The 24,117-nt window shown below is 40.7% G+C and overlaps 1 protein-coding gene across 12 annotated transcripts in view; it reads left to right on the forward strand.

Moving 5' to 3' along the window:
- The window catches only part of LOC133419317 (calcium-activated potassium channel subunit alpha-1a-like), a 118,627-nt gene that overhangs the window by 47,160 nt on the left and 47,350 nt on the right, over positions 1 to 24,117 (forward strand). For 10 of the 12 annotated variants that reach the window (XM_061708413.1, XM_061708410.1, XM_061708415.1 and 7 more), the window contains exons 3-5: positions 6,268 to 6,329; positions 18,344 to 18,437; positions 18,542 to 18,653. In XM_061708413.1, coding sequence (XP_061564397.1) covers positions 6,268 to 6,329; positions 18,344 to 18,437; positions 18,542 to 18,653 — 268 coding nt within the window. The other 2 variants (XM_061708420.1, XM_061708421.1) reach the window with 2 other exon arrangements.

Below are 24,117 nucleotides of genomic sequence, written 5' to 3' on the forward strand. Positions count from 1 at the left end.
GGCAGCATTAGCGCGAAAAGTCGTTTTTGAGGTTGTGAAGCAACAAATGCCTTGAAAACATGTTTTTTACTGGGACATTCTTGCATTTTTCAACAATCACAAAGACCTTGCTGTAGTCGTGAGCTATTCACAATAGGGAATGTGTGGAGACATTGGAAACAACTAAAGTGACAACAATGAGCCCACACTGTTTTACACCTTGTGTTTGCATGAAGAATGGGTCAATATAAAAACTAAAATGTTTCCATTGTCTTGAATCCTAACTATGTATTTGACAGTTAGGGTGATTTGGATGGTCTATTTGACAGGCTGTTCATGGTAGTTGATGGTGAGTCACGCTCCAGGAAGAGTAGAATGAGTGGGTTTGATATTTGCTCGCTGACTCCAGAGAGCTGGAGACCTGCTGGTTCCCTCCTGGTGCAGGCACGTACTGAATCACTGAGATGTCATCATCAGTTTAGAAAGTGGCAAAGTCCAGAAAAAAGACAAATTATTGAAAATAAAGTTAATAAAAACTAGGCCTGTGTTGAAAAAAAATCGATTTTCTGATTCTAAATCGATTCTCATATTAATTCCTAAAAATCGATTTGTATGTCTAAAGATCGATTTTTTTTTTTTTATTTAAAAAAAAAAGAATATATATATATATTTTTTTTTCATCATTACATTTTTGCCTGGTGAACTTTAATCCCAGTAGTCCCAGTAGTTTTGAAAACTCCTGAACTAAATTAACTTTTCTTTAGAGAAAATGCTGGACATTTCAGCTTAAATTTCTAAATGTTATATTAGTTCAATGAAGTTCATATTATTTATATTTACTATAGCTTGTTTGGTTTCTCTGTTATCGGACACGGTTTGTCATGAAATACCTGAAAAATGCCGGGTGCTTCATGTTAAGCTGTGTGTCTGGTGACAGAATAAATCAGACAAGCTAAAATAATTTGTTTACTGCTTGAGCTGTTGCAATTTCTTTCTTTTTTTGCACTTTAAATGGATATTGAAATGCCTATTTGAGTTATTTATTTCTTAGTTATTTCACAATAATTATTGTGAAATTATTAATTCAATAGTTATTTTACAGTCATATAATCAGGCAACACTAACCCAAATCAAAATCGGATCGGATCGGATCGAATCAAATGGTGATAATCGATTCTGAATCTTAAGAATCGGAATCGAATCGATTCTTGACATTTGAATCGATACCCATCTCTAATAAAAACAATAAACCTGGAGACCAGTTCTAAGAAATGCTAATCTGAGATAATTTCGATTTTTTTCAATTTGGGGCCTGACTTATTTTTTAATTTGTCTGACATCTCTATTTTGCTGAAATATATTTTAGTTTTTGTTTTACATAAATACATTTTATTTTATGTGACATTAAGTGAAGAAGAGTATGCTGGCAATAAATAAATAAATGCAAATTTGACAGAGTATGTCTAGTTGTTATGCAGCGTTCGGTCCTCGTTGTGCCCCCTTGTGGGTGGAGCCATCTGCCAGCAAATGGCTGGGGGTGATGCATCGTTACCTAGAGACTGAGACGAATGAGCCATGCTGGCTCTGTCTGCTCCACCTGACAGACTAACCCAGTCATGACTCCTTATTACAGCCACAGTTGAATCTTTACCTGCCTGTGGGTTTAACATTTCTAGGGTTGCACCAACGTTGTTTCCAGTATCTAAACTGGGACAGTCAGAGGCATAAAGAGATTTCCTGGCTTTAAAAGAGGAAGAGCTGATTAAAATTGCATGCAGGAGCTTTTTGTCATTATGGAGCCATCACTGGTCGTAGGTTGACAATACAATTTCACATCATGGAAATGAATTAGGCTCAGCTTATTCATTATGCATGCCCATTGGTTTCTTGTTCAGGATGGCCATTGTGTCACTCCTAAATAGATGAAAGCCTGGCAGGGTCGCAGATAACCCCTGTAGTATATTCCTGGATGTAAAATATGAATTCTCCAGTCCAACAGAAACCTTTCTGTTCCTGTCCATGTCCGTCTAGGTCGTCTGCATTAGTCCAGGCATTAAACAATTAAATGAGGAGTTTGGGTCATGACAGCATTGATGAGCTGGGGCACTTTTACTTGAAAATATCAATTTACTGATGCTCCACAATTAACATTGTGTGTCTAGGATTAAAAATCTGGGTCTTTTCTAACCTAAATGACAGAAAGCTGGTTTTATAACAGCTGCACAGAAAAATGTGAGAAATGTTACCCATCAACCGTGCTCCACTTTGTGAAGTGAATGCCCTATTTAGAGACAGCAAAGATTTTATCTTCTGTCCATTTCTGATAATCTTCCACTTTCCTCTCTGTTAGGACAAATCCATCCTGACAGCAGTCAATTTTGTCGAGTGTGGATTGCAGTTTCAGGAGGTTGACTAAAATAAAACAGCATCCCCTGAAGCCTCTCTTTCTTTGTGGATATCTAAATATGGAATATCTAAATAACAGTGGATGGTTTTTTGTTTCTCCATCTATACTTGTACTTAAAGTTCAGCCAGATTTCAGATAAAATCAGAGGTGTTACCAGACAAATCTTGTTTGTTTTTTTTTTAATTTAATTGTATTATTTTACCATACAACCTGCCTCCCCTTCTGCTCCAAGGGTCTATAACCCCACTCCAGGCTTCTTTTTAAACATCAACGCCCCTTTTTTTAGAAAAGGCAGAATGACGAGGTAAAAACCGAGCCGTGGCTCTTGTGATCAGACTGCTCCACTGCGAGCCCTGGAGCTTCAGGCTCAGCTGTAACTTTCCTTGTTTGTGTCTCTCGATAAACCAAAGTCACATTCTGTTACTTCATCCACTTTTTCACAGCCAGTTTACATCAGGTGCTGATTTCATATTCACAGATACAGATGGTAGATCTGTAAATGAGTATTTGTGGCCCACCTGTTGACAGGTATGACTCTTTGTTTTCATTAAATATCCATTTTTCTTCTTAATACTGAGAAACATTTCTGCATTTTTATTGCATTTTCCACTTGGTTTGCATTTATTTTAGGCTCAGCTGAGATGTCTTTGATGTTTTATTGGATCATTAGAAAGTCAAAGATGTTAAAAAATGCGTGCTTATTTGTGGGAGTGTCCGCTCTCTGTGTTTGTGCATATTTGATAAATGAACTGAAATATTTAAACCATTATTATCTGATCTGAATAAATATATTGAATCATGTAAAGGTTAGGTGACATGAAGAGTTTCTAAAGGTTTAAACAAGTTGGCACAAAACAAGACGTTGCTGAACAAGAGTTTGTGATGGAAAAGTCAGACCGTTTTCAGATGAGCGTGATGGGATCCTTAGAAAGAGCAGCAGGGAGACAAGAACTGATTGCAGGATACAATATAGCTTTTCTTGGATAGTCGCAATCTGTTTAATCGGAGCGGTTTACAGCTGGTATTCAACCTGTCATGAATAATCTGATCAGTGTTTACACCTGGTGCTCACATGTGTCTCGAGTCTACATATTTATATTTTACTTACCTTACTTTTATTTTCTTTGCACTTTATCTATATAAGGACCAGCAGATTCGATAAAACACCTGTAATTTTGTTGTTCCTATTGCTAGTTTGTTATCTATGAGAGGCTGCAATACACTGAACCACACCTATTCCCCAGGACAAGAACAACATCCTCCCATCAAGCTTTATTTAACGGAGGACGCCTGCACTGAAAGCTGTTCACTTGTGATCAGATCACTTAAGATGGATTTAATACCAGGTGTAAACAGACCCATTGATTGCCTTCATCTGTTTATTTCATTTGATTTGATCAATGGCATTGGGGAAAAAAAAAAAGTTTTTCTCTCAGTTTTTCCATTTTCCGGGGCTTTAAATAAATGCAGTCCCGAATTTGTGCACACCAGAAGCGCTACATTACAAAAATATCTAAGATGACTGCTTTTCATCATGCAAATGATTATGGTAGAATCTTCAATCAGGGTATTTTCAGATGGGCTGAATGGATGATTTGTCAGTAATGGTAGCTGTTTGCAAATCCCATTACTAACCTAAATGTTCACCCATACTTGCCCAATAAAGTAGCAGAAAAAAGAAATCCTTGTTCAAAGTGGAGGGCATGGACATCTTTATTATTTCCTGTCGCTTCCATTTACTGTAGCTGTCATCGCAGCTGATGCACTAAACCTGCAATGTACTGGTAATGGTGCTTATCCACCCATACGCAAATATGGCCTTAATCTTAATAAAAAGAGTCAAACTGTATTAAAGTCAGGCTACCAGTTACAGGTATGTTAGGTAAAATTTGTAGTTTGTGTTGAAAAGTATCCCAGGTGCTTGTGCACGCATCACACAGTTATAAACGACCAGGATGCTCACTTTTATCCTGAAATGAGCATATCTTGAGTACGATCATAACTAGGATAAGATTTATTGTACGGATAATGGAAAAGTATGTAAATACACATGCTGTGTGAACATGACTTAAAGGTTATAAAGTGGATGTAGAAGATCAACGTAACATAACAACAATGCAGGTTTTTGAAATGAAAAAAATAACAATTTAAACAAAATCCAGGGAAAAAAAGGAAGAAATAATTGATAATAATTAGGAGCTTTTTAAGTGAAAAAATGTCCCTAGTGATAATATTTGCTTCGGTGCTGGAGGTCTCATGCTTCTGAGAGCCATGGGCTACAAAGAAACTGTGAAACTTTGTTGTTTAAAGGTAACAATCAGTGTATCTACCTTAGTACCATATCTTATATAAAATAAAATAAGCTTTATAAAACATTGTCCAGTGAAATGTTTTATACCTGCAGACATTAACTAAACAAATCACAAGGAATAAACATGAAAATATATATCTATAAAATGTAAAAATAACATGGTAGCTCTTGTGGTTTAGGTGCAAATTTCTGTACAAATTGCAGACATTAAGATGCAAATAGATATAGAAGATATTAAATAGCATTGAAGGCACTGAATGTGTCATGGATTACTGTCAAGACAGACTGTCAATAAATGGTGAAAATGTGGCACCACAGAGACGTCGCAAAGGTCAGCACGACTCTCCAAAGTTTAATGAGCGAATGAGGAGAAAACTTATCAGGCAGGCTACCAAGAGGCCAACAGCAACGCTGAAGGACCTTTCTGGCAGATACTTGTCATTCCTTACATGTCACCACCATCTTCTGTATTCTGCAGAAGTCAGGGCTGTGGGGTACGTGGCGAAACAGAAGCCGTTTCTTACTAAAAAAGAATATAAAAGCCCGTCTGACGCATTTGGGTGTTTTTGTGGTTTGAATTCTGCAGCAAATTCTGAAAACAATGTTTGTTGTAAAGCCAATATGGAGCATCATCCGTGAAAGATCATACCAACAGCGAGGCATGGTGGAAGTAGCGTCATGCTTGGGAGCTGTGTCTCCTCAGCCGGATCAGGGGGCCTTTGCCAAGATCGATGGGAAAATTAGCAGCCCTTTTCTCTGACAAAAAGCTAGAAATGAAGAGGAATTTCACCTTCCAACACGACAATGACTCAAAGCTCACATCAAAATCCACCATGACATGATTTCAGATGAGGAAAATCAAAGTCTTGGCCCAGTTTTAGATCCGACTTCAAATCCATCAAGAAAACTGTCGGATGACCTAAAAAATGCTGGACACAATTTTAAGGAACTTTTGCAAGGAGAAATGGGATAACATCCCATAATCTAGATGTGTAGTTTATAGATGTATTCACAAAAGCATCATGTTGTAATACCGGCAATATGAGCCTCACAAAGACCTAGTGTAGTTGGGATGGGTGTTCGGATTTATGCATCAAGCTGTTGGAGGTTTTCTTTATTTTAAAATATTCCCTTTTGTCCTTATTTCATTTGTTCGTTTGTTTGTTGGACTATTATAGTCTGGCATTTATGATCTTGTCTGTATTTAACTGCAGGCGAGACACCTTTTATATCCACTGCAATATTTAGAGCTCCTTTTTAAAAATCTGTCTTTCTGTCTCTGTGTATCTGTGTATTCAATGAAATGACATCTTGTGTTCCGTTGTGCTGTTATGTTTACAGTCTTAAAAGCTATGCTGTTACTGTAATCATGAATTAACGAGGAAAAAACCATGAAAGTGGTTGCTTTCAAGCTCCTGCTTGAGTCACTTTAAATAATAGAATAAGTTTGTGTTGCCAGCCAACTAAACAGGATCTTTCTTTTACATGTCGAAAGATTACATCTACCTTTACCACTGTCTACTATCAGCTGCAATTTAAACAGATCCTTTCCTTTTTCTTTTCTTTCTAGGTGGTGCTCGTATTTGCACTCAGCATTGGAGCCCTCGTAATATACTTCATAGATTCCTCTGAGTAAGTATTTTGCTTGATGAGTTCAACTGTTAGACTTGATGTTATTAATGTGACTGTTGATCTGTTTTGTCCCACTCCAGTGCAATTTTTTGGCCGTGATCCTCACAAACGTGGATGTGTACTTTATAATTCGTCTGTATTTAGCATGAAAAGTTATTATCAAGGTAGAACTTCTTATTTTAGTGATGAGATCCAGTGTTTTTCTGGGATGAGCAGGAGTTGGTGTTAATGTGCTAATGAGACCTTGTTGCTGTGCGGACATCAGTGCAGCTTACACTGACTTTACTCCGTTTAAATGCTTGCCTCTCCGTGAAATAAACATCAGTACTGGCTAATAATACTGTTGTATTGTGATCATATTGCAGTCTACAGTAAATTGTCAGTAAAATGATAGAAAGATCATATTTCCTGCATGTATAGCATATTGCACCTGATTTAATAACATTGAGCGCTTAGTTCTCGGTAAATGATTTTACAAATCGGCTTTTTTGACCAGGTAACCTGCCCCGGGCCGTCTGATGACTAGCAGCAAGTCCTCAAAAGATTAAACTATAGTCTCAAAGAGGCAGGAAAGTCCTTGTTTTCCGTTCAAAACAATCACCGTCACTCATCGGACGGGAGGAACTGGAGGGCTTTGTCAGCTCCGTGTGCGACAGCCTGGTGGTGTTTGGGCAGGAAGTGCCATTAAGAACTGAGACAAAATAAACAAAGATAAAAGCTTCCATCAAGTCTGGCGGGAATACCCACTGGGAGCACCGTTATAGCAGAGAGGAGAAAATGGGCTTTAAATTCATGTAATCAGGCTGGGGATCCTGGAGGCAGATGTCCAGGTTATTTGCTTTTTTTTTTTTTTTTTTTCACAACCACATGCAGCTGAGAGCTGGGCTTGGTCTGATGTGGTTTGTGGGCATGATCTCATTTCATTATCTGCACAAGCTCAGGTCGAGTTACATCCTCACCAAGACCATCCGTGGCCTCCTGTTCTCAGAACTTGCCTGTAGCTGCGTCCAGAGCCTTTCCACCCGATGAACGATGACTTTTGACCTTTGTCTTTATGTCATGTCACCAAGTGCTTTCCTAATTACGCCTTGAGAAAGGATGCTGCAGCACCCCTTCTGTGTCTTACATTCAGCATTTAAGCTCTTTATGTTTTCATTTAGTCTTATCGATAAATATATTTCTATTGTTCAGCCAGTATTTATTAATTTGTTTGCTCCTTGTTATTCCAATGAGCCTTTTACTTAAGCCAAAGTGCATCCAGTTAGCTGCTCTCTCGCATACTTTGCAAGTGGAAGCGGACTGTAACAGATACAGCCCTTCCTGTAATTAGTCCTGCGGGTTTGCTGATTTTGATGGACACACTGACCTGAGTGGATGTGACGTAGAGGAGACAACAACACAGCACATGCAGGAGATGCAGAGGAGGATCTGTCTACTGCAGGCAGACATAGACAAACATACGGTCCAGATCGATACATCTGCCGTTGAGTTGATGCCAAAATAACTTGCCTTACTCTACCATCGTCAATGTTTAGCAAAACGAAAACTAACAGAGTTCTACATCAAATGTCTGTCGCATGCACTGCTGATATTTACTCTGGTTTTATCTGCTCTTTTTTTGCTTCTGAATGAGGCTTTCCCTCCGTACAGGATGGTGGTGGCAAAGTTTTCTTCCCGAAAGCTTCAGTCATCCATGGGTGACTGTTTATCTATCCTAAAACGCTAACTCTGGCCACAGCCTATGCATGACTGAAAAACAAAATTCAAGTACGCTAAGCACCGACCATCTAACTTCCGGGGTTGAGGCTCGTACGAAACTAAGATTCATTGCAGTTCCTCGACTGACCACTAGAGGTTGGCTCCAAAAGTGAGTCACTCTCCATTGACTCCCATGTTAAAATGTCCAACTTAAAGGGGACCTATTATGGCATCTAATACCTATTTTAAACAGGCCTTGAATGTCTTAAAAACAAGCTTTTGATTGTTTTTGCTAAATAAATTAGAAATTCAGCCTCTGAGCCATGTGTTTATCTTCCCAGTTTCTAACCTCCTTCTCTATGTGGGATTCTGAGTGGGCGGGGCTATGATGATGAGGCTCTGTGCTGATTGGCTGCCTGAATGACGCGATACACCGCTACGAAAAAATGGCGGAAGCTCCGGCCGGCGGGGTTAGTTGTGGGCGTGGTTTCACGCATCGCTCCTGTTACGTAACGACGGGTGCAGAATCTGAACAGCTCGTATATCCACATCACACTGGACGGATCATCCGGGCGGCTGTACAGACACTGCAGAATTTGGTTGCTTTCCTCCTTCTCTGAGTTGCCAGGGTGAGGGGAGACCACTTTATATATGTTAAAGCGAGAGAAAACATCTTTTTCATAATAGGTCCCCTTTAAGAGCAGAAATAAACATATTTAGATTTTGGTTCAAAACATTTTTTTGACCTCAATCGATTTATTTCACACCCATGACAACTCTGAGGGGGGGATATTTTCCTACCACGTCAGGAGAGTCATGCTACCGCGCTTAGCGATGTACAGTAACCCCACGTTTGCATTACACAGCGTTGGCTAAACGCGACTGCCATTTTTGATTTCACCGTCAAGTCAACATGTTAAGGGTATATTTGGCTGTAAATGTCTGGCGGCACCTCGGCAGATATTTCAGCGGTAATCGGCTGAAGGAGCTGGAAGCAAAGCTAACTTTGATTGACATGCAGTGGACGTGTTCGTGTCTGCTTCTGCTTTGTTTAAAATTCTTGGTTGATAATCATTTTTGCGGAGTCGGAGCCGCCCACTGTGGTGGTCCGAGGAATAAGTGGTCAGAACTCGTGTTCATTTTATTTTAATATCTTCAAAACTTCAAAAAAAATATTTTAAAAAAGCACATATTTAGGAAAAGTTAGGGAGTGACAGACCTGTAGATGATGTTTAGATAAAGTTATTCAATTAATAAAACCCTAAACCGTCCGTGAGACCGCCTGGGAGGTTCTAGTGTTCAGTAACGGAACAACAAACCACATTTACAGTGTGATTATTTCAAGTGTAACACTTTGGGAACCACTGTTTATAGAGAAACATGGCTGCACCCTTCATAAAGAAAAAAGGGCTTTAAAACCGGTCTTCATAATCTAATGGGTCACATGAATGCTATGTCGCCCGCTACCGCCACACATGGCAGAAACCACTGGCGATTCCTCTAAGACTGCAAGGGAAGCTCAGCTTCCTCTAAAATGTCAAAATAAGTGGTCAAATATGTACTTGTAGCAGTGTGAGTGCCACGGGGGCCCGACCGACAGGATGGAGAGACACGGAGTTCAGTGCAGACCCTCTTTTATTTAAGCTTCACCAACACACACGTGCTTCCAGCTTCAACAGCTTCCAAGGGAGACCAGCCCTTGCTGCTGTGCAGCTATGCCTTATGAAGGCTGGCAGAGTGGAGAGGCTGATTGGGCCCACCTGTGCCCTAATCAGCCTGAGTGGCTGCAGCTCCTCCACCCTGCCACACACCCCCAACGCCAAACTCGCGCCGGGGTCTGTCCGGCCGAGCCTACTCCCCCCCCGCCCTCTCGGAGCGGGAGAGGAAGCCCGGAACCCCCGGGCCTTCCTGGTCGGGGGGGTCGCCCCGCCCGCCGTGGAAGCCGCTCTCGGGGCCGGGCCCATGGTGGCCTCGGGCCACACGGTGCGTCCAGGACCACCTCCTCCTTGACACACTGCTCTGGCCGCTGGTCCGGCCCCGTCTCTGCAGGACCCGCCGCCGCTGGCGGCTGCGCCTCCGCAGCCGCCTCCCCAGCCAACTCCGCCTCCGTCTCCCCCTCCGTCTCCGTCGCCGACTCCGTCCCAGGAGCCGTCGCCTGGCGGCCCGCAGCTTCTGCCTCCCGGCCTCTAAGCTGCGGCACCGCTAGCGCTGCCGCGGCGAACCTCAGACGGGGTGCAGGGGTGGGTCGCTCCGTTGGCCACGCCGCCTCGGGAGCCGTCGCCTGGCGACCCGCAGCTTCTGCCTCACGGCCTCTCAGCTGCGGCGCCGCCAGCTCCTCCCGCGCTGCTGCGGCGAACCTCCGGCGTGGCGCAGGGGTGGGTCGGTCCGCGGGAATCAGCGCCGCCAACACAGCGAGCTGATGCCCGCCCTGGTCCCGGCGCAGGGCGGCCAGGTCCGCAATGGCGTCCAGGGCCCGCTCCATGCCTCTCCTCCCATCGGGCCCCACGTTGGGCGCCAGTGTAGCAGTGTGAGTGCCACGGGGGCCCGACCGACAGGATGGAGAGACACGGAGTTCAGTGCAGACCCTCTTCCACTGCAGCCAAACACACCGTCATTGGATAAATGCTGGGTTTTGTCCCGCCCATCGGATGCTCAGCTTCTCTGGGGGTCTATGGGGCAGCGGGCGTGGCCTCGGCTGGCCTGGACGCTGCACTTCTGCATGATGATTAGATGATCTGTCTGAGGCTGAATCCCTTTCTGATTGACAGCGAAATGAGCGAATCAGCGATCTTGAGATATAAACACTGTCGGAGAAGTTCATTCCGTCATTCCGAGTTGATCTGGAGAGTTTGGAAATCCTCGTAGTGACTTTTGTCTTTGTTAAAACGATAAGCGACACACTCAGCAACTTGTTTCTGGTGTTTGGAGACTGTACTGGTGTTATTGGAGACTCTGACTTCTGTTGCTCTACAGTTATTGTCCCCGTAGAGCAGCGGGTGCTGCTGTGAGCCGCTCCACCGTTGCAAAGCATTCACAGCAAGAATTCACATACAAATAAACTGACACAATTTATGATGTAAGGCGAAAATGAGCTTCCCCTCCTTAAAACACAAGTAGAACTAGCAGAAACTGGTATTACGAGAAAGGACGGATTGAATTTATTTAGCACCCTTACTTGGTAGATATCTCAGCAGCCAAACACATAGTCATCATTTTTGCACTTATTTCTTCTCGCTTTCTTCCTGTTACTAGGTTATTTTGGGATATTTTAACCTACAATATTACACATAACTCCTTTAACTAACATGAGTTGGTCACATGGCAACTACAGTGACATTATCTAGGTGTGCTAGTATACTGGCAAATGTATTGCACAGTTTATAAGAAAGTAGAGGAAGAGTACACCAAAGTCAAACATTTTGTCTCCACCAAGATAAAAGTTGGTTTTTAAACATAAACATTTACTCACTCACTGAAAACACAACTCTTTGACCGTGTATATTTTGTAAATCTCTACCATGTACTACCTTTATTGCACAGTACACAGTATGTACTGCACCGGTATACTGCATTTATACTTATGGCGCTTTTGCATTAGTACCACCTCAGCTCGGTTCTACCCGTTTTGCGCTTTCGCACTAGGGCTGAGACGGGTAAAGCCGCTCCAAGTCGATACTTTTTTCTGTAACCATTTCAGTGAGGTTCTATACGGGGCTGAGCAGGGACTATTTCTGAGGTCATCACCCTCCTCGCCACCCATTGGTCGGGGGGCGGGGCCGGCAGACGTTTGAATCAGGAAGCGGGAGTCAGCGCGAGGGGACTCGCGGCTCGCAGCGATTTTATTATAAAGCGCAAAACGTCTGTTTGGTGATCCAACTCTGAGGTGCAGATGTTCATAAACCTGGTGGCTGTCGAGAAAAAATTAAAAAAGCGATGTAGACGGGCTGTTTTTTTCTCAGCCGCTCGCGGCTCCAGCTGATTTCTCATCAGCGCCGACATGAACAAAGGTGTTGCGCAATCGAGTACGTCACAGCAGCTTCACCACAACCCCCCCACTTCTCCCCTGGCAGTGGAAAAACACACGTGTGGAGCCGTGTAAAGCCACGCCGAGCCGAGTCGGGCTGAGCCGATACTAGTGGAAAAGTGCCATTAGTGAGTACTATATAGATAAGAGACTGAAAGCCCATTGTTGAAATTTCATGAACTAGTAGACTATAGTATTCTGCAAATTATGTTTAAAGCTCATAAAAAAACTTTACCAATCAACATTCAGAAAAGATTTGAAAAAAGACAAAGCAAGTATAACTTAAAAGGAACAGAGATTTTTATAAAACCAAGATGCAGGACAAAATTGATGGAACGTTGTGTTTCTGTGAAAGGAATCAGTTTATGGAACAATCTGAATAAAAACAAAGAATCCAAATCAAACATTACATTCAAAAGAACAATTAAAGCCTGTATGTTAAGGAAATATAACGAAAAATGTTGAGTTTGATTGACATACCCCTAGGCGGTGGTAATTTTATTTTAATGTTATTTTAATTTAATTTAATTTTAGTTGTTTTTATTCACTTAGTTGTTGTTTTTTATTATTATTTTTAATTTATGTTATTTGTGAAAGGGGCAGATCAGATAAGATTCTTCTTCTTTCTGCTCCCTTTTCATTCACAAGTTAGGAACATTTGTGTTTGTATTGAATTGTTTTGTTTTTTGAATGAAATAAAGAATAAATCAAATCAAATCCCAGCTGCTACAGTACCTGCTATCTGACGTTTTGATACCAGGATAAAGTCATTTGTGGGAACTTTTTTAAGTGGATTCAACTTTTGCTTGTTCAAGGTCACAAACCCTCAAATAAATCACAGTCAGCACCATCGAGGAGCATTAAGGTATCACATATGTGGGCTGTTTGATCAGATCAGAGACTGAAGAGAGAAGCGTTCCTGATTCACAGAAGGCTTAGTCCTTTTCCAGACCAGCCTGAAACTAAATGATGTAGCTCTGCAGGTCTGCCGCCGCGGTACGGTCATTCACCCGGCAATGGCAGGGATTTGCAGGGCCCGACATGTCATTACAGTGAATGAGGGCAAAAGCATCTATCATAACAGAGCTATTCTTAGAGGTGCCAGAAAGAGGTTTCGGGGGGGGGATTTAAAACACCCAGAAGTATTTAAATGAAAAACAGTGTGAACCATATTAAATGTAATCTGGAGTTAATTTAGAATAGAAGGAGACAAACATAAACATGCTCCCATCTTGATGCAACACAGCAGAGAGGGCTGAAAAGAAAGATGCTTGTTGTTCCCCATCAGCTCTGTCTAAACTTTAGAGCAAGTATGAAACAAATTGCAAAGATTTTTAAAAAGAAAAAGCATAAAGGTAGACCAACGAAGACACGGAAGTGTCACAGAAGTTAACAGTTCTGACCTGTAGCGGAGCAGGCGGGGGGGCAGGGGGGGCGGCCGCCCCGGGCCCACTGCTCCGGGGGGGCCCACTCCGAAGAGGAAAAAAAAAGAGGAAGAGGAAAAAAAATAAATAAATAAAAAATAAAATAAGGAAAGTTGTACTGTATAACACTTGCGTTCATAAGGATAAAGTTGTTTAAAAAATAAAAATGAAACAAATAGTCCCTTCTCCCCGTGTGTGTCTGCCTGTCATGTACGGGTTCGCACGCGCATCTGTTTAAGGCGGATTTATGGTTCCGCGTTACACCAACGCAGGCCTACGGCGTAGGGTCCGCGTCGCCGCGTAAACTACGCCGTAGGGTACGCCGTAGTAATGCGTCGAGCCAGTTGTCGCATCAGAGCCTTAAACTCATGCTGAGTTTCAGCAGCTGAAGTTGATTGAAAACTCTCTCCGGGCTGCATGGATGGGGCCAGACTATCAAACCTCACCTTGCTCTCTCAATCCAGAGGGACATCGCCGTTGATGAGAGCAAGTTTATTGTGACCAAAAAGACGAGTCATTAAGAAATCCAGTGCTGCGGTTGAGGTTGCCAGATCTGACAGGTCCCAGCCCAAATGCAACGTAAAACCCACCGAAATAATGAAAAACCAGCCCGAATCTTACATTCTCTTGTTAAAACCATAAATTATTAAATTCGTAATACATTCCATCTTCACATTACTAAATACCCTAAAAAAAAGTTCAGGCTCCAAACAAAAACTACAATAAAATGGAGCAGATTAAAGCAAATATAGCCTATTATCAGTGAGTTTATTGTGTAAATTTCTACTTTTCTCTGCCATAATGGAAACTTTCTCCTAAATATTTAGTAAAACCCAGGAAAAGCAGCCCAAATATATATATTTGTTTAGCCCAATTGGGCTGAAACCTGCCCAACCTGGCAACCTCACCTTGCTCTCAATCCAGAGGGACTTCGCCGTTGATAAGAGCAAAGTGATTGAAAGGTGAAGAACCGGCTGATGAGATAAAAAAGTCGAAATTATGAGATAGAAAGTCGAAATGATGACTTTTTCTCATAATTATGACTTACCGTGGGGATATTTTTATTTTTAAGGCTAGGATTTCATCTTGTTTTTTTTTGTTTTACTGGCGGAAATGAGCTTCCATAGACATCACTGGATGTCATTTGATTTTTATCTCCAGTTTGATACTTATATCTTAAACTCTGCATTAGGCTTATAATTAGGTTTGACATAATGACTGGTAAATCCATGGTGCTAGAACCTCATTTGAATGGTTCTGACCGTGTCGCTGCTGCTGTTGGAATTGTGGTTGGTTGGGCCTGATCTGTGGCATTTTTAGCGATTATGTTCTAACAGGGATGTTTAGGCCACAAGGGCCCATCTAGAATGCTTCGCCCCCCCTAGGCTGGGACCCCTGCTCCGCCCCTGGTTCTGACTGAACTATAATTCAATAAATAAAAAGTCAAAGATAAACCAGCATTTACATGTAAACAGAAGAAAAGAGGGTTATATTGAGCTAAAAAAGAAGCAGTCATGGACTGCATGATTGTATGAAAGCGATATCTCAGGATGAGTCATGAATCTGCACCGGGCAAGGAGATGAGGCTGGAATTTTATTTTGGTCCACGTCCAATGAAAGATATGAAGATGACTGCCTGGAAACGAGCACATTTCCACGGTCATGGACTATACGAGGTGGCATGACAGGTGAAATACCTGAGGAGGTAGCAGTTGTTCACTCTACGGTGAATGGAATTCACTTAGGAATTCTGGACACTTTTCTTATTCCACCAGCTGGAAGTGAATCCGGAGATGATTAGATCATTTTTCAGAATGATGATGTGCGTTACAGAGCAAAGGAGTGTTATGGGAGAAAAATTTGACGAGTGTTGAAGCGTTGGTTCTCATCAGACATCCACTCAATAACACGGCCAGTCAGCCCAGATCTCAACCATCTTAAAATCTGTGTTGGAAAATAAAAAAAAGAAAAAGGCTCCATCCTGCAGAGCTGATCTGTCAGCTGCTATATGAGAAAGTTTGGACCAAACTCATGAGCAGTATTGTTTTTCATGACTGATGTCCATGTCTCATAGAAATCAATCTCTTGAAAAAAGTCGGAGGAGTTGTGAGAGAGCCGACTGGTTATTTTTTTTTGCTGTCGAAAAAAAAGAAAAACAAAGCAAAAGAACAGCTGAACGAGCATTCTCTGTCATTTTTTTTTTATATATATATGACCTTTATATAAAAAGTCATATAATGCTTTCAAGCTTTTTCCATCTTTCTGAGTGATGTGGTTCTCACAAAGCCTGAAGTCGGCCCTGAAGGGACTTTTTATTCCCACAGAAGTTAATGCCTCTGATCTTCCTGTCACATCACTGAAGTCGATCCTTCTCTTCTCTTCTTCTTCTTGGACCTGAAAACATTGCTGTGAAAAACACTGGCACACAGCCTGCCACTGGCTCGTCCGAATCACCTCAAACATATATATATATATATATATATATATATATATATATATAAATATGTAAGATCTGTGTTCTTTTTTGACTCATTTGTGCAGGACCTTTGACAGATTCCTGATTGTGGCTGCCAGGAACTCAAAATGCCAGAAAAATGAAATATGATCAAACTATTTTATTGTATGATTTTTTATATTTGTTTATTATGGTATAAAATTAGCATAATGAATAAGGTTAATTTACAGATTTGGGCAGAACCACCGTTAGTAAAGACTTTTTTCATCGTTCCTATGACTTCATCATCATTGACCAGAAGATCAAAAGTGTCACTGCGGTGCATCAGATAAGCATAAAATAATCCCTGAGGTAGTTTAATGCCACCTTTTAAACTCCACGAGGCCAGTGTTCATCAGAGCGAGTCTATTTTTGTTTCTTTCTTTACATAACAAAAGCAATTTGCTATAATCCAAGTGGTATTAAACCGCGCAGGGAGATTGCAGCTGTCGGTGTGCATTAGTGAAGCTTTTGAATGCAGGACTTTGGGTATTGTAACTTTGCAGCTTTGGTGCTTTTTGTGCACGTACTTCAGTATAAGTGCACGACATGATATTTAACCCCTTAATGCCTGATGTATCATGATTGATACATACATATGAGACCTCTGCGCCATGCCCATAATCAAAGCAATAAAAACAAGTTTTATACAATAAAAAAATCTATAATATTAATTAAATTTTTATTTAATTGCCCAATGAACATATAGAAATACGAAAACATATTAATTAAAAAACTCTAAAAGGCAAAATTGAGTCTGTTTTTAATTTCAGTATATAATAAACACTTAAGATATGCATAAATATAAAATGTCTGGGTATGACGTCATACATCAGGTATTGAAGGGTTATCACACTGAAGGAGAAGGAAGGAAGAGTGGAACATGAGGTCTTTAGATGAAAGATGCATCTATCTGGTGGACCTTATGCTTAAATATCAAGATTGTAGCCGGAAATTTAGATCAAGATATTTTTATTGTTTTTATTTTACATTTCTGCCTTTTTATTACTGTCGTTATTATTATTTTTAAAGGCCTTACCAGGATAAAGTTTCATTCAAAACTAATACACAACTTTCAGGTTGGAAAACCTTGTTTTATTGCTGCCTTTGTTTCTGGCATTCGTTTTATAATGATTGTTCGTTTCTTTCTTTCTTTCTTTCTTTCTTTCTTTCTTTCTTTCTTTCTTTCTTTCTTTCTTTCTTTCTTTCTTTCTTTCTTTCTTTCTTTCTTTCTTTCTTTCTTTCTTTCTTTCTTTCTTTCTTTCTTTCTTTCTTTCTTTCTTTCTTTCTTTCTTTCTTTCTATAATGAAAGAGGAGACATATATTTAGACATCTTGTAATGACTTTTTAACATTTCAGTATATTAATTGCAGATGTGCAGCTCAAGTAAACAGACATGCCTTCAGGAAGAATGTTGTTTTTACTTGATAAAAAAAAATATACCTCAACAAAAATAAAACATTTTGAAACATGAATGAAGGTTCAAATATTATCTCAAGAATAATGTTTCACCAGTACATTTTTTTAACCCAACTAACCACCATTTTTCCTGTTTTAAATATTTCTTTTGTCTTTTTATTGCAGCTACTCATTAAAATGACTTATTAATCCACATTCTCCTCTACTGCACTCAAGCTAATTAACTGTTTGTCACCGTCTTGTTAAATCCCGAATGTCCAGTGAGTCTGTGTTTTAGTCTGAGGTGTGAATAATAACTTGAGAGGCTATTTTTAACTTCCAGGTCATTAATACTCGTGCACAGTCATACTAACCTATTACATTCTCATATTACTTGGTTAATTATGTCTCTTTAGTTGAATTCTTCGTGCCACATACAAGCTTTTTGAGGGTGAGACTTCACTACATTGCTAGCACTTGCTATGACTGCCTGATATAAAAGAAGACACGAATCCTGCATGCGTTTAACCCTTAAACGACTGCTTTGGCTCTGCATTTCCATCATGTTTGACTCGATATTCACATGTAATGTTGTCCATGAGATAATGAGATGGGTAATGCAACGCTGAGAGGAAAGCAGCACCATTTGTTTGATGAAACATTGCACTTAGAATGTTTTGCAGTTATTTAAGGGTTAATCAGGTATAGCAACCAGTTCTTGCTTGTGTTTTAATGAATGCATGCCCTTTCTCTACAGAGAAACATTGGGGGAGAAAAAACCCCCCTAATTATTGCACTTTTTCAAACACTTATGTTTCTCTTCTTTTGGAAATCTTAAAAATGCATTTTCAGGAGAAGAATAATGCATCTTTTATGATTTGTTTGACATAGTTGTATGCATTGATGGTGTTTCTTCTCACTTGACCGTTAATATCTACCCGTGGAAGTAAAAGTACTGTGTTTTTGTCTTTGATAGTCCCATCGAGTCCTGTCAGAACTTCTACGAAGACTTCACTCTGCAGATCGACATGGCGTTCAACGTGTTCTTCTTGCTGTATTTTGGTCTCCGAGTAAGTAGACTTTTTTTTTTTTGTCGGAGAGTAAATTGAGAGGTTGATGGTTTTGCTCTGCAGTCTTTGTGGTGTGTTTAATCTTGTTCCTGCACGGGTCACAGTTCATCGCCGCCAATGACAAGCTGTGGTTCTGGCTGGAGGTCAACTCGGTGGTGGACTTCTTCACAGTTCCTCCGGTGTTTGTGTCTGTGTACCTGAACAGGAGCTGGCTCGGTAAGGAGGCACTCTGCTCTCTCAAACTTACATCTGTATGGGGGGGGTCATTTACCAGCAGCCTCTGGCGCCACCTAGTGGATTTAAATGTGTTTACAGCTAAGTGCAGCACATGAGCTCAAACAGGCAACTTGGTGGTATTATGTGGTTTAGTACGTCCATATTTTGGCATATGTTTCATATTTTTGTTAGAAACCTTAAATGTCAGTTGTGGGATGTGAAATATAAATTATTCTCACTGTGACTCTGGAATCAAATGAAAAACACAGCATGGAAACTCACCACCGCGATGACTCAAAGACTTGAGTAGCTTTATTTTACTCATGCTGATCTCCTTGACAGTTTTATTGAATATTATACGGCTGACAAGGGTGTGAAACAGAATCAGACTGACTTGAATGTCACTTTTGATTGATTCAGCGTCTTTTCTCTCTCTTTTGCTCTTTCAGCACAAAGAGCAAAGAGTCCTTTGCTGTTTGTGCTTCATTTGTCATTCAGGTGCCCTTCGCTTCTCCAGCAGCACCTGAAATGACTCTAGAATGGAATCATGCTGTGATTGAAAAGTACTCGAGTGGATATTAAAAAAAAAAAGTAATAGTAAAGTAATAGGCTTTGTTGGTGACTGATGACCGAGACTAGAAGTCAGTATGCTAAATGTGTGAAACTCATCACTCGGAGAAGTCTGTCTGGAATTAAAGGATTATTAGGAGTATATTTTTTCTTTTCTTTCTTTATTTTGGCAGTAATTAGGGTTCTTGTGGGTCTTTTTGTCCCCACTGGAGCAGGTGTTTACTGTTCCTGTGTATTTTCACTGGCCTGATGGTTTATAGTTTAAAATAAGTAACTCAAGTGGAAGTTGCTCCTGGATGCTGGTGCCATCTAGTGGACATGTGGGAGTATGGCGTACACTTCATTCACAACATTGACATTATTTTGGCGCATGTAGACGATAGTATCTAGTGTCGGGACCAACGAGTCGTAGATAGATGTTGATCTGTAAGAAGTGCATACTTGTTATTTAAAAATGTGTACTATGGTTTGATTTGTCATTTGGTCTACTTTATTCACTCTGGTCATTTAAATGTTCTTTATTCAACTTTTTGGAAATAGTTGGCAAGCAGGTTGGCTGTTATCTCTGCTTCAGGCATGCACATGTAAACACAAGTTGCTAAAATGGTAAAATGCATTATTCATTCATGCTCCTATGTAGATAGATGGATAGAAACAGTGGTGAATATTAATGAACTTAAGAACATGAAGAGGCATAAAAGAGAAAAAACAACCTGACTGTGTTTTTCATTTATCACAGATATTTATAGAGGATGGGGTTTCACTCACTACTGAACTAATCCATTAATAAAAGCTCTAAAAATAGTGTTGCCCAAGCAACAGTCCCAAACTCAAACATGCTCCGTTTACAGTGAGATGAAACATATAAATGGAAATATTTAATTCTTTTCAAAGCTGAAGTAAACACACTTTTAGCATGGTCTTTTAAAAGATGGGAAATGTATTTAGTTTTTGACACACTAAGCATGATTAACCAACTATATCTAGATTATCTTACAATATTGTTATATTCAAGTGTTCTAAAAAATCGTCCTCTTCAAGTTTGTCGTGGTATCATGTCAGGTTTTGTTGAGAGCTGGTGAAGGAGATCATTCTGGCTGCCTTTCTCAATGTTCCTGAGATCGTCACTGCTTCAAATCGTGTAAACAGCGCATCAGCTCTCCTGTTAGCGCTACAACGCTGCCGTGTCACTTCTTCTCTTGTCCGTCCAGCCCTGCCTGGCTCTCGCTTTATTTTACACAAATAATAATGCAACGCTGGCTTTTACATGACACATGTTGAGATGCGACTGCATGAAGAGCAGATATATGAATGGCACTGGCATTTTCTGTATTGGAGTTCTAGCGGGAAAAAACTCTTAATCTCTCTGTCAGTGAGCAATTAGTGATGGAGGATTAATGCATGAATCTGTTTGGTTAAACTGAGGTCAGATGGCCACTGGGGTTGTTACCAGCTAAGCAGGATCTGATCTTTTCTGATCCAACGTCCACATATTTCAGCGGGCAGTCATCTGCCAGTCCTGCCATATGAACATTTTGACACAAATACTCCTTTGGTATTTGCAAATACTCTCTTTTTATTAACATGCTCACTTGTTTACGACAGGCTCGTGGGTGTCAACATGAGATTCCAGTTACACGCTGCAATATTTTGTGCCCCAACAATCAAAATCCGTGGATAAATACAGTAATAATAGCTTTTACTGCATATTCTGGATGCAGCGCTGAAATTCAGATTTCTGCTAATGTAAAGCAGGGAGCATCACATTTATCTGATGAAATAATCCAGGGCAACATTACTTCCCCATATTAGATAGATGTCAGCGGTGCAGCAGCGACAGGTTGCAGCTTTTTAAAAACTTTTTATTTATTTATATTCTACACAGAGAGGTTTAAAAAGATAGAGAGAGGCTTTTAGTATTAAGTTTTCCCCTGAAATGTCCCTAAACGCAAATGAGCTCTCAGCTTAAGGCTTCACAGCTATAAAATGCTCCAAGATAAATTCACAGGGATGATTGAGGCGAACTGAAAATGTTAATGGTTTTTGAGGTTTGGTCTTCACCTAATGTATCTACTAGGAGTTTCACTAAAATGAATTTATGAATTTATTAGGATCCCCATTAGCTGATGCAGTACATCAGCTACTCTTCCTGGGGTCCACACATAACAAACAGATCAACTGTGTCATTTAACTCATATGTAACAACTCCCTCTGAACCGAAAAGTGTCAGATTTAACCATTTGGTATTTAAAATATATCATAAATTTGGAGTTGAATTGACATTAAAATATGACGTTGTCATATTTTGACGAAGTCCAGTTTTCTAAGGATGTTTCCATCCTTGGAAAACTGCTCGGTTTTAAGTCACTTAATGTTTTATTTCTTTTTAAAAAAGAGCCTCCATAATAGATTGTTACATTAATCTTATTGATATATACAGTCTTAATATTATATTCTTTAACTTACTCGTTGGGTTCGAGAGGAAAAGCTGTTTTAGTCAGTTTTTTGGACTGTGGCAGCTTCTTTGAGGCTTATATCGTCCTTCAAGGTCAGATGTCTCTCCGTTTTGACTAATTCAACTGAATGGTAATTTTTTTTCTTAATACGTCTTATATTTAATAGAGGTTAAAACAAATCTCCAGTGATGAGACTGCAGGTAAATCATTTTGTTTTTGTGCAGAGTCAGCATATAAAACATCCAGAAAAATTACTATACGCGCAATGTTTTATGAAGAAGCTGCAGGACACATTAAAAAAATATCAATATTTTGCAATATCTACCGCTGAGAAAAAAATCAATAAATGAAATGGTTCCTGTGGTTGAACCAATACATGTACAGTGATGCACTAAAAAGATTTAAAAGTTAAGGCGTATTTTCTTTCTTACAAAACAAATGACACCTCCTCCCACTTTTTTGTCTCAGTGGGACCCTTGTATACCGAACCTGACGCTGCTCAAACATGAACTACTCAGTTTTTTGTTGGCTGTTGCATTTTCTGTAGTTTATCAGCTCTCGACTAATTTATGGGTCGGTATTGATGGAGTCATTAAAATGGATAAATTGCAGTGAAATGTGCACTTCTTCATACGCCGCTGTGTTCCAGGCTGTTGTAAGGCTGCAGGAGGTGTGATCCACGCCGTCGTTGATTAAAGAATGCCAGCAGCAGTCGTGGTGTTACAGCGACGAGATGTAGGTTACATTGTGAAGCCAGCTGACAGGCGCACTCGCTGTCCGGCCTCTTCCTTTCCCAGGATGATTCCTAAAGAAGCTTACACTCTAATATCCTGATGGGAAAAGGGGTTTGCTTTAAGCTTGCTGAATGTACCAAATCACCAAGAGGATGCTGTTGAAGGTCTGAGGTAAATCAGATCACAATGCTTCTTCAAAAAAAAGAGCTGCTTTGGACGCCAGCCTGTCGGGTGTACTGTAAATGTCACAAAAGCAGCCGACTCCTCCTTCGATGTTTTTCATTTTGATGTCGTTTTTCTGCTTGACGTCTGGTGGGGCGGATGCAGAACGGTGAAGAACAGGAGCCGAGTTCAGACTTGACGCTGGGAACTTTTTTCCCTGTAATTTCTAGACATGATTCCTACTAAAATGTTAGTGTACAAGGGGCCTGACGGAGGCACACGCTCCGCAGCGATGTCTAGCACAGCGAGGCGCAGGAAATCGAGCGGCGAGCTCTTCCAGAAGGGCTACAGGGTCAGGATGGGCCGCGGGCTGGTCCCCGACAAAGAGGATCAGGAAAGCTTCTGCTTCACCCTCGGTGGATGCTTCCACGTAATCTCCTACTGGGGTAAGACTTAACAGGATATGGAAATAATGGGAATGTCTCGCAGAAAGTGAAGGCTGGCGTGTCCAGAACTCTTTGGACAGTGTGTGTGTGTGAGAGAGCTGGAGCAGGTTCAGGATTTGTGTGATTTGAGTGTTATGTTCCACAGCTAGAAAACACTCACTTGAAATGACAAATGAGCTTTGGCAGGGCTCGCCGTAGTTTACATCCTTTTAAAAGGATGACTTGTATAGATTCTTTTTTAGCTGGAAGATTGGCTCTAATGCCTCTGATTTGTGTCCTCTGGCAGTCGCACAAATCCGCTCGAGCTGGGAAATTCGCCGGCCCAATTAATACAGGTGAAGCTGGATGTTATTTAGCTGCTCATGAATTGCAGAGGCGGCTTTCAACTGTTGCTATGGATGCAGCTTTCTTCAAACTCAATTTATCCCATTAATCATTTGGCTTTTTAAGCTGAAGAGGGGTCTTTTTTTTCATTTAGCTTAATCATGTAATTCTGTAGAAGCCATTTAAGCTGTTTTACACACAAACACCATTTAATATCTAAAAACCAAATGTTTTATTTAACGTGTAAACATGAAGCAGGAGCTCAGGCTGGCACCGGCACAGCTGATTTTCGCTGCTCATGTTGTCCTGCTGGCCTGCTGGCAACAGGCACCGGCTCCATCTTTTCGCTTTTTTTTCCCCTTTTTCCCTTCTCACAAATACCCTCAAATTTCGGTAGGGTTTGACGTCACATCTGTTTACTCATTCATTTTGGCGTGACAGCGTCCACCTGTCTTTTACTCTGATCCAGGTTTCATCTCTTCTGCGTTTGGGATTTTCAGCGGGCAGGAATGACGCTTGTATCAGGTAGATGCCGGTGCGTCGCGAGGCTCCAGGGATTAAATAAAGACAGCTGTGGGTGGATGAGGAGATAGTTGGGATTATGAACATGTTTTCCTCTTGTTATTTGTCGCACATATTCCAAAGTGCTTCTTTAATACAGTAAGTGCTCAGGGTTTCTTGATCAGTTGGGGCTTTTTGAACTGTTTTTAATCAATATGAATCCATTGAAGCTGTTAAAGATGGATAACGGTATCAAAGGTACGCTGCTGTT

Source organism: Cololabis saira, chromosome 19 (assembly GCF_033807715.1).
Source record: "Cololabis saira isolate AMF1-May2022 chromosome 19, fColSai1.1, whole genome shotgun sequence".
Classification (NCBI taxonomy): Eukaryota; Metazoa; Chordata; class Actinopteri; order Beloniformes; family Belonidae; genus Cololabis; species Cololabis saira.